Here is a 12,016-nt window from a genome sequence, read left to right on the forward strand (position 1 = left end):
TTAGTTTTGCGTGAGGTTTGTATCGCTAATACAATGCTGTGTAGCGCGATTGACAGGATGGACTAGCCTCGAGGCTAAATTAGCACAAACGTCAGCTAGCCTGCTCACAACAACTTTGATGTTTTTAGCGGAAACTGCACGATTCCGATTCGCCGCAGACTTACCTTTGTTTGTCTACTATTTTACATGAATTATCCGGTCCGCGGCTGATCGGCTGCTTTCTCCGCAAGTCGTTTAATTACCGAGTTTTATTTGAGATAAATCGCTTCTATTGTGTTTCCTCTGCCTTTCAATCAACATGGTCGCCTCCTTCTTCTTCGTCTTCTCTTCCTCGCCCTGTTTCTCCTGTTTATCACCACGTAAGGATCCGTCACACTGCTACACCCTGCCGGTAGGTTTGAGTACTGCTCCAAGAGGATATTTTCAAAATAAAAACATTTAATAAAACTGAATATAATAGAGTGCAATAAAAGAAAATAAGCTTTTATTCGAAGACACAAAAAGTACAGAATTGAGACTTATTGTGAGCTATAACCAGGGTTGCGCTGTCTCGAGGTCAAAAGACCGTTTAAAATGCATTTTAAGGTGAAAATAACAGTTTGTATTTATAAATATCTTCTATGCTATTGTTTTTTTTTTTTTACCATTATGGAAACATTTGAGGATGTCTTATAAACTTCAAAGTCTGAGGGAAATGGCTTTTTGTAATCAGATGAGCTATTAGAGGCTAATTATATAATATATAATAAAAAGCTAATTTACTTTTTATTAAGAGTAATTGCTCCATAGAAGCAACAAGACAAAACCACTAAGGAAATGCATGCTATTTTAAAAGAAGTGTAGCTTTTAAGTAAATTTAAAATCAATATATTTTTAACATATCATGTGGTTTATCAGGAGGCTACACACAGCAGAGCAGATAACATCAGTACAACAACACTGGTTATGTTTGCATTTCTGATTTAATACAGACTTTAAATAAATGGTGGTAAATATTTATCATGAGGAAATGTAAATTAATTTACAACATAACGCGTCACATCCACACACTGTCGGTCATTACATGAGTCTTGTTTTTTCCATGAGCTGTAAACATGTGACAAGCTGGTAATTCAGTGAATCTAAATTATAAAATAATAACATTAATAATGATAATGCATCAGAAATGTGTTCCCTATACAAGTAAATCTTCATCCAACACGATGGAAATACAGAAATACTTTAAATTAACAATGACATAGTTTTAAAAAATTACAACCACACTGTTCTGTGTTTAGTTTTGCCGTGTAAATCTGCATCTTTATCATATAAATCTTAGTAGAAAAATACATGTAGTAACTAATAATTGTATTATTAGTGGTAGAAAGTTAAAGTTATTAGTGTTTCTTTTGAACAGAATATGTTGTGCGGTACAGGTTTCAAGTGCAGAGCCTCGATAAGCTTTTTCCTGTTTGTTTTACAGTGTTCTGGTTCATCCCCATAATCCTCCCTGAACTTTCCTTTAACTTATTGCACAACAACGCTCAACCACACGTCACTTCCTCTTCTTCATCCACAAAAATCACACATGCTTTGGTTCTCTTACTTAAGTGACTTCATTCTTTGGCCTTTTGTGAAGAGCAGGCATCGGTCTTTCTTGCTCAAAAACCTCCCTTATTCGCGACACGCAGGTTTCCAAGGCGACCTCCGTCTCCTTGGCGATCGGCGACAGGTTGAGGAAGCCGTGAGGCAGGTCCTCCACAACCGTCAGACTCACAGGCTGACCCATGTCTTGCAGCTTCTTGGCAAACGTCACAGAGTCGTCCAGCAAAGCGTCCAGAGCAGAGGCCTGAGGAAACAGAGTGGAACCAGGACACATTGTCAATCTGTAAATCTGTCTGTTAATCGCATAACTATCAAACACTTTGCTTGACAGGCTTGGCAAGCAAAGTGTTAAAATATTATTAGGGCACCAGTGACACACCCATTACACTCTTAGATCTTCTTCCTCTATCCACTTACCATTATTTTCTCAGTGAATTGATTACTTGTTTGGTCTGTTAAAAGTTAGAAACTGTTGATCAGCGTTTATCAAATGTGGAAATTATGATGTTCTCAAATGTCTTGTTACATGGAGCAAAGGAACCAGAAAATATTCACGTTTAAGAAGATGGAAAATTGTTTTTTAATTATTTAAAAAACAATTTGATTATCAGAATAGTTGACGATCAATTGAGTGATTAATTGTTGCAGCCCTATCAGAAATTAAGCCTTTAAAAACACAGAATAAGTGAGTAAACTGTCTCTCGCTCTCTTACCACGATGTGCACAGGCGGGAGACCTTGCAGCAGGTTGTTCGGAGCCAGCACCGGCGACACAAATGGGTTCCTGATGATGGGAGAGGAGGTCGGGCGGATAAAGGCCAGACACTCAGAGCGTAAGGGCTCAAAGCCTTGTGGGTAATCCACATGACACACGGCGTTTGGCTTGGAGGTTTGAGTCAATGTCCTCCTGGTTTCGTTGCTCTGCTGCCGTCTCTGCAGTGACGACATGGAGTGCATTCCACCTGAGGTCAGCATGGGGTCCAGAAAGGACTGGATCCAGTTGGAGGCTCCCTGGGTGAGATCGCTGAGCAGCACGGCCGTGTCTCTGCTCAAAGAGCTCAGACTGTTGTTTGTCACTGAAGGCTGCACCGCATTTGATTCTGCACCTGGGACGGAAACACGAGGCGTTGTTAGCGCGCCTATAGTGGAACTGGAGCAGGCTGTTTATTAAATGAAAAGAGCAGTGCTACAAATAACCAGCATACCTGTGTACTGCGTATGTGTGCCTCTGTTTTTAAAGTTTAGCGTTACTTTAGAGACTCATTTTAACAATCCGGAGTCACATAAACATGACGTCACATGCGTCTTTTTCCTGTCAGATATCATGGAAACACGTCACGCGTTAACGTTGATGCGTTAACGTGCCCAACACTAAGATTAAGATAAAGTTTGAGTCACTTTCTCAACAGACCAAAGTCCATAGAGAAAATCAGTCATTTAAAATCACGGCAGACAAAAGTTGTTGATCCACTGCTGCTTCCATCGCTAAGTTAAATGTGTTATTTTGTTCAGTGTTTGAAATCTTTTGTTCAGATTTACTTTACAGTGATACAAACTAACCAAATGAGGAAGAAGCAGACCAGCAGCTTCCATATCTCTGAGAGCTCAAATTAAAGCTAAAAGGGCTGTCTAACAGTGAGATAAAGCAGCAAACACAGACTTAAGTTAGACGATGGGTTAATACAAATACTCTATTGGTTTGTTTCTGCCTAATAGTTGGTTGCTATTCATTTACATATTTCTTTTCCTCCTTCATGACCTTGTTTATATCCAAATCATTTTTGATATGATCTGTTTTCTGGTGCAATGGCGCCAGAATGTGCTCCTGTGTTAAATGAGGCATGAGATATGATGCTGTGAGCACACACACACACACACACACTTCCACACCCACATACCTGCATAGGCATTGAGACACTTTGCAAGAACACCTAGAGGCAACAACGGGTCAATGAGCGTGAGCAGTCGCGAGGGCGAGGCATCAGTGGTGAGTAAGATGGCAGGGTAGGCAGCCATGATGCCATCAGGGACTCGAACGCCCATGGAAATGGCCTTCATGGACACAGTGATGCAGAGGTTTCCTCCAGCGCTGTCACCAGCTAGACAAACCCGCTCTGCTGTGGAGCCTAAGCGACACACACACAATAATGACAATATAGTTTAAAATACTGTTTGTCAGACATTTTAATTCTGCTGCCTTGTTTGTGTCATGTCGATCAATCTAATCAAACCATTTTGAACAATAAAGACAAGACACGTTTGAAGTTGCTGGCATTAGGGACTCAACAACTGGACACACAAATACAGAATTGTTTCAAGAGATGTCTTCATGCACACAAAAGCAAAGAGTGTATGTGATACTGTTATGCTGCTCGAGAAATTCCCCTGAATGAAAAACCTGAAAACAGAAAGAACAAAAGCAAGAACATGACTATTCCTACACAACCTTTTTCTTTTTTTGTTCTTAAAAATCAACAAGAAATGTGTTCAAACACACAAAACCCCTCAAAATGACTCTTAAAGGTCAAGTCATTAGTAATATATGACAGGGTCTGTACAAAGGTAGATCTTACATTTCCTACTTTACAATAACATATATTATGTTGATCTACCTGTCCTTATAACCAGCTGAGAGTGTTTATGACTATGTGATGTAGTGCTCCTCTTACCCAGCAGGTGGCAGTTGTTCAGGGCCCAGCAGTAGGCGTAGAAACACTCCTCGAGGGCTCGGGGAAAAGGCGCCTCGGGCGACAGAGAGTAGTCGACGGAGAGGACGGGGACGTTCAACTCCTTGGACCAGTTACGAAGATAACTCTGAGAGAAAGACAACGACAAAAGCTGTATGATGAAGAGCAAACCAGCGGCTTCTCATTGCGGCGCTTCTTTCAAACCGCTCCCTGTGGTGTACCTCATGTGATTTGGACGTCTGAGCGACGAAACCTCCTCCGTGGAAGTGGATGAGCAGCCACGGAGAGCGAGGCAACTTTTGTACCCAGGGCATATGAGTGACGGAGAGGGGAGGAGGGTCAGATCTGGACAAAGCCAGCAGCTCCTCACTGTCCTGTCAACACATAAACAACAACAAAGCCACTTAAGAATTTAGGTGAAATTATTTATTTACCCCCTCTCCTCTTTCAGAGCTGCAGCTCCTTACCTGTCCTTCTCGAAGCTCGTAGGAGATCAGGCGCATGTGCACGGGTCCAGGGCCCCAGAGAGCGACTGGAGGGGACACAGTGGTTGTCAGAGTTGGATCTGAGGCCAGAGGAAGTTGTAAAGTCTCAGGAGGCACAGTCATGGTGAAGTTCAGCTGAACCGGGTTGGAAGTTATTCTGCTGAAGCCCTGGACAGAGAAATAAACACAGGAGAATGAGAAGTGAGAATAGTGAGGAGGCACTTTGTGTAATAACGGCATGGGTGGCAGAGTATTTGACCGTGCCTACTGTTATAAGGCCGGACTCTGTGAGGTTCCAGAAGGACTTCCAGAACGGCAGATCCAGATTCTGGGTAATGCGTTCAAACTCAATTCCCCGCAACTCTGGATCAATGACGTACTTCCCTGATGTGAGGAGAGAAAGTGCTGCCGCACCTGAAGTGAAGCAAGATTATTAGAATATTATTTTTAAAAAGATCATACTGTTGAAACCACATCTTTGATTGAATTCAGGGTTTGCAGCCTTCCTGGAATTAGGAAAAGCCCACTCCTCCTAGAATTAGGAGCAATGGGAACCCAACATCCACTCTAGAACTTGGGGTCATCACCACCGAGCTGACCACATTCCATTTGAGTAGAGAAGAAGATGGCTGCAAATGTAAATGCTGCCACCTGCTGTTTTATCTTGCTTAACTCAGTTTGTCATTATTGTGTTGTGTCCTCACGTGTTGTCTTAGTGTTGTTTTGTCTTATTACATTCAGTTATAGTTTGATCATTCATTTTTTCATCTTTATTGTTTTTAATAGATATTAATTAATGTACACTGTCCCTGTTAGATCAATAAAATAAAAATAAAACTCTGGCTAGGCATTGTTAGTCAATGACAACGCTGTACAAAAATATGTTTTGCACAAATGTCACTTTCTCAATCCTCACCCTAACCCAATTATTGACAGCTTCTGTATTTTTAAAAGCTGCAGACTGAGACACAACAGTCGACATCAAAAGCTAAAAAAAGAGAGAGAAACGAGACTCACCAAACCCAGACTGCTGTTTACCAAACCTCTCTCCATATGAAACCATGCTGATGACAACACTCTGCAGGAACGGACGCAGAGAAGGAGAATACTGCGGAAAGACAAATATACAGTATGTTATATACTATCCATACCAACGTAAAAAAAATATTGGAACTTGCGACCTGATCAGGCTGCAAACGTCACAATTTTCAGAAGAGCTACCAAATACTGGTTCAGTAGTAATGTTTAGTTCCTCTAAAATTACCATGAATACATTTATATGCCAAGTATAATGTCTGTTTTCTTTTATCTTCTAAAACTGTTTCTCTTTCATCTATATATAACAAGCATTTATTCTCACCTGAAAACCCAGACAGCGTCCGTAGAAACAGGCTTTGTGCATGGAGCTGTACTCCTGCACAAACCTGTGGCTCAGGTCTCCATCGTTCGGGGACAACAACTGACCGAGCTCGTTGTCTTTGAGCAGCTGCTTGGCGAGGTGAAGCAAGGCACGCAGCTGGCAGAGGGCACTGGCGTACGCCTCCAACTCAGACGCGTTGTGTTCGGCCCTGAAGAAGGCACTGTTGTAGTTAGCAGCAATGTAACGGCCCTTGTGAATGATGTGCACAATACAGGCGTGCAGAACCTGACAAAAAAGGTGACAAGAAAAGACAGAACATGACTTTTCAAGCGACATTCAGTCTTACAGGAAGTCAGGAAACAAATGCTCTGCTTTCACTACTTGGTAAGCAGGCTGTGAGCTGTGCCCGTTAGCCCTGTCAGTGAGATATGTAGCGTGATGTCATACTAGGGCAGTCTATGAGTATAGACTAGGACTGCACTGTACCAAACTAAACCGTTCCACTCAGTGGAAACATGGCTTAATATTAACAACAGAGATAAACAACAAGAGGATTTATATCGGCTCGTTTACAGCAACTAGGAGATTTTTGACCATAAAAACAACTTAATGTATGTAAGTAGACCTCCATAACTAACATATATGTGCAACAGGACTACTCTATGTGACCTTTAAGTAAAGCTCTATTTGCATAAGTATACATTGTAAGTTGTTGATGAAGAAACAATGCTGTGTTTACGGAAAACCTTCAGTACAACAAAGGAAAAGATTGTTTGTTTTGTGCCTTCTCTATGTAGATAGGAAACTTATCTCAATGATATTGAGATGTGGTCTGGTATTGGCCAGGCTACAGAACCACTGGTCATTTCTGACCATTAAAACAGGGTTCCCGCACCTTGGTTGACAATAAATTCAAGGACTTTTTGAGGACTTCCCAGGACCTAAATTCAATGAGCCATGTCTATTTAGGGCGATATAATACAATCCAGTCCAGCTGTCAGTTCAAGAAAAAGACATAAGTCGTCATACCGTGACCAGAGTGCGGTATCCATTCCCCGGCGTTTGTGCGTCAAAGTCGTATTGGTGGTAAATGGCAGTGAGCATGGCGACCACAGGCTCCAGAGCCCGACCATGTCCCTGAATCTGTCGCAGACACGTAACCAGGCGCTCAGCAACAGCGTTGTAAGAGTCCCCGCACAGAGCGGAGATGTTGTCTTCGCACACGCTCTCCAAGGCTGCGAAGACAACCTTGTAATCCATATCTGAGGCTGCAGGGTAAAACAAAAACAAAGAGCAAACATGTAAAAAAGCTTGTGTGTTTTCTTTCAGGCTGTTTTATACCTGCCTCTGTAGTTCCTGACACAGCAGACATGTGATGCATTTCCTAAAGAAAAACCATACCATCACCCTCAGTAAACATACAGTCGACTGCGACACAGCTCATTGTGTTGTGCGATTACTCTTATCTGTTTGGTCAAGAGTGAAAATTCCAGGACAGCCTCAAGACAACAACTTTGAAGCTCTGTTTCTGGTGTGTGCCTTTAACTCATGACAAATCAATTATTAGATGAGTTGAAAATATTGAATACTTTCAAAGAGGATTTTTTTTATCTGTCCAAGAACATACTCTCATACTGCATGTCTTGTTATGTTCACAAACCCAATTTATTCGTAGTTATATGGAGGAAAGAAACAATAAAAATATTCACATTTAAGAAGCCGAAAAAATCTGGAAACTTTGTTTAAATGTCTTTTCATAACACGTGGAATGTTTGGCTCAACTGGTATTTAACATAGAAAATCTCCTATATGTCGACTCAACAGCAGTGAAAGTGAAACCTTTATCACAGTCCAGACACATACTTTCTAGTTTTAGTTTCTATTAACAGTATCTCAACAGGCCAGCCCAGTGACTTGATGTGTTTTATAGGTTTGAACTAGTGATTATATTCATAATCTCTTGATCATGGTTGCGGTTAATGCGGTTTCCCCAAACCATGAAATTATAATTATGTCAGAACAATTTTTGTTTTAATGATTTCTTTGTTAAATGGATCAAAGTAAGAAGAAAATGTCCACTTAAACTTAACTTAATCGTTTTTAGACATGAAGAGACGCAAACTCACCCATCGAGGCCTCAGTATGGTGTGTATGTCTCCACAGACACGGCAGGAGCCTAGATTATATGTTAAACTGCAACATGAAGCAAGCAAAACATTTATTAATTTTACAGTTTCATCAGAAACTCCAGACAGAATTATCCACACTAAAACTGAAACTCAATAACAACAGAAATATAAAACAGATAACAGGGGTCAGAGTCTTGAAAGATGAGTCATAACAGGACTACAGTCTGTTACATGTGAACATGCAAGTATTGCATTATAAATCTTCTCTGCAAACTCATGGTTATGGTGGTTATGGAAGTGCGTCTTCAATAGGAAAGCCCTTTTTAACTTGGAAAAAAATGTGTAAATCCAAGACGGCTGCAAACACTGCTACTTTTACCGTGAGCAATGCTGTCGTATTTGTTTAGCATTAAATCAGTTGTAGACAAAGTACTGTTTAATTGTTAACCACAGACATGTTGCTACACTGCTTGATTGCGCAAAAATACCATGTTAGAGCATTGTTATTGACTGGTTTTTGATTTATTGATTCTTTTAAAGACCTCCCGCCGGTCCGGGTGTGATTTCAGTTCCCTGATTTCGATATCAATATCACATAGAGATGGAGCAAGAGATTAGGTGACTGTTATTATTAATTAATTTATTTTAATTTATGGTATATACAACAGAACAGTATTTAAACTACCACCAGAGGGAGCTCATGTACCATTGGTAGTACACATACCACAGTTTGAGAACCATGGATTTAGATAACATTGCATTTATGCATTCTTCTGGATTGAATCATGGTTAAGTTCTTCCCATCTTTTCGAGTTCATTATTATTTATTCCGTTTTACGACCATTCGCATCAGTATTACTGTGTCACTACCTTCTTCCCTTAGCTTCTTCTTCCTCCCATCAAAACATTGTGGTTTCCATTATTTTACATTAATCCTTTGTTTATTTTTCTCGCTCCCCTTGGATTTGTTCTTGTGCCTCGCTCAATTTAACAAAATAAAAGCCCCCTTTTAAAAGATTAAAGTGATGGAACGCAAACGGGTGACGTCGACCTGTCACTGTCACACAGTCACTATCACTTTACATCACATCAGTGTCAGTATCCGACGTTAGCTCGCGGCGTTAGCTCGTTACTAGCATGTCCCCATTAAATCCTTATTAACGTGCTAAGCGGTGGCTAACCGCGAGCCGGGACGGTGTCAACTTCACCGGTGACACCAAGTTTGAAGACTTTACCGACAAACGCCCTGTTGCTTCCTGTTTTTAAACGTCCGTCACAACGGTTTCACGTTCGCCACGAAACCGTCTGCGCTGCGTTACAACCGCAAACAAGACCGCGGCTACATGTCTACGTCCATATGTTCATTTAAACGGTGTTTTAACCAGGATTGTCAAAACTAACTCACCGGCCCGCATCTTCGTCTTCCTCTGTCGGTATCTGCCTGACCGAGTGGCGAGTGCGCGCTCCAAGCAATGCTGACGTCACCGGTTGGGAGCACGAGACGGTGCGCGCGCCCTGGCCAACAGGTTGACAACATAACACAGATTGTGTAATGTAAAACAATAATGAATAGTACTGTATAATACCACAAAGTCTTTAATTAAATATAGAAATACCTGCAATCTAATCATAATCAAAATTAAAATTAAGTGTTCATTTTGATACAATTCTGTGACACTGTACCAAATTCCAGTATTGTGATACATCATGATGGAGTATTATGATATAATTCCAAGATCACCCACCTCTAATAAACAGAAGACTTTTCCCAACAAAGTTTGATATTTGTATACGTCCTGGCCAGACTAGATGTTCAGTAGCCTCTAGGTCATTTATGTTATGACCCCTGGCATTATGGGGAGAGGCTGTTAGCCTGCTAACTAAACAGCCACAGGCTAACAACAAGGGAGAGGCTAAAAACATGAAAAAAACAAGTCACAATTACATCATAACATTTATAAATTGTGCTGCAATGGTAATAGTTTCAAAATTAGGAGGATTTTCAACAAACACCACATCCTCAAGCACTTTTAAGACGCAAATGTATATTAGGCTAGCCATTGTTAGCAATACTAGTCGATAACAAAGCTCTACTCAGTGTTTAGCACACACACAAATGGCATTGCAAAATATCCACGGATAAAAACTTCACTGTGTACGGCTGCAACGTAAAAGTAGCCAACTGTTTTTGTTGTTGACTAGTGTGGCAGCCATTTTGGAGTCTTATGTCAAGGTTTGTGAGGTTGCTCCAACTTTCTGACTTGGAAATCCTGACCAGTTGAAACTTCTGACTTGGAACTTGGAATTCAACAATTATACAAATGTAAGGCACTATCGGCCTCATACAATGCTGTTCTGAGCTATTTTTCTAAATCAATACTCAAGCACATATAAAGACAAGACAGGTTTCCAGCCTTCAGTCGTTATTCAGAACCGAATAGAGGTGAAATGTCTCGTCCAGTAGCCTGTACAGCTGACTTGTGAAGATTTAATCTGGAATGTAATACATGGTTTGTGTGATTTACAATGCATGTAAATGTTATAATCAATAAAGCAGGGTAATAGTTTGTATTTCTATTCACTTACAACTCTAAGAAAAACACTCAACAGACTCAAAGAACAGCAGTGACTTGTATGTGATGAGATTATGGGAGTCTCTAGTGGTCACCAGATTACCTGCAGCAAGTGCTAATGAGCTTATTTTGTTAATATGCTGAGTTTTTTAAAATTGTTATTAAGCCTGTAACAGCTCACGCGATCAGCGCTTCTGCGCCAAACTTTGGCCGGTATGACTATGTAACAGGTATAAAATATAATATTATATAATATAATATTAAATATAATATTTATACTAATCTCATCTTCTGTCATATAGTTTTTAACATATTGTATGCGAGCATTATGCAAAATGCTGAGTCGCTGGATGAGTTTGCAAATCATAATTTGTCTAATCAGAGGGCAGTTGTTTGACCCTGATGTGACTCACTCACTAACTTTCTGTAAACTTTACCATCACATATCGCAGAAAGCAGTGGTTGTAAGTCATGAGCTATTTTAGGTTTCGATTGTCACTGTGTTGTTCTGTCGTGTGCACAAATGTCTTGATTGTACTGAGCTGTGGAGTAAAGAGGAGTAAAAAAATATTTTCATGGTTGCGTCATCTGTGGGTTTTGTCATGTTCCTGGAATTTACAAGGTCATCTTTAAAAGTCTTGTTTGTTTAATTCATTCATTCATCTGTGTTATTAGGAGGGCAAACAAAGGAGAGATTCATTTTAAGCTTTATTTAACAATCTGCAGATCTGTATCTGGATGCGCTGTAAAGGTGCAACAGACTAAAAAGAGCAAAATTGAGAATCAGTCAGGGTAAATGCATGAACATGTTTAAAGCTGTAGTATGTAAGTTTTTTTTAATTTGTTACATTCAGCAAGTCAGTAGCGGACTTTAGGTCAAGGAATTAACCCTGGTTCTCTGAAACACGAGTGAGGTCGTGAAATACCGAAACACGAGGAGAGCGGTTTGAATAAGTACTAATGTTGAATTACATTCACATCGGAAGTGGGAAGTCGGAAGTGGTAGTGGTGTTTACATGGTGACAGCCATAAATCCTGAACTTGGGGGAGTGCTCTGAGTTAGAAATCTGATGTCCGGTGACCTCAGAAATTCAGTTTCCGACTACAAATGGAATGCACAAGTAGAGTAGTCCTTCAAAGCTAGCACAGGAGTTACATACTGGAGCTTTAATATCTTCACTAGTAGGCATGTGGTGAAC

The 12,016-nt window shown here is 40.5% G+C and overlaps 1 protein-coding gene across 1 annotated transcript; it reads right to left on the bottom strand.

Moving 5' to 3' along the window:
* Nucleotides 1-1,038: 1,038 nt before the first annotated feature.
* lipea (lipase, hormone-sensitive a) lies at nucleotides 1,039-9,686 on the bottom strand. The gene is made up of 12 exons (XM_083900028.1): nucleotides 9,650-9,686; nucleotides 8,242-8,308; nucleotides 7,145-7,383; nucleotides 6,116-6,400; nucleotides 5,773-5,863; nucleotides 5,024-5,169; nucleotides 4,738-4,923; nucleotides 4,492-4,644; nucleotides 4,253-4,397; nucleotides 3,482-3,709; nucleotides 2,298-2,689; nucleotides 1,039-1,828 (listed from the first exon to the last, which is right to left on the bottom strand). Exons 2-12 carry the CDS (start codon nucleotides 8,243-8,245, stop codon nucleotides 1,586-1,588), a joined length of 2,112 nt encoding a protein of 703 aa, XP_083756154.1. The 5' UTR covers nucleotides 8,246-8,308; nucleotides 9,650-9,686; the 3' UTR covers nucleotides 1,039-1,585.
* Between the last annotated feature and the right edge of the window lie 2,330 nt (nucleotides 9,687-12,016).

This window comes from Microchirus variegatus (assembly GCF_963457635.1).
Source record: "Microchirus variegatus genome assembly, chromosome: 13".
NCBI classification, from domain to species: domain Eukaryota; kingdom Metazoa; phylum Chordata; class Actinopteri; order Pleuronectiformes; family Soleidae; genus Microchirus; species Microchirus variegatus.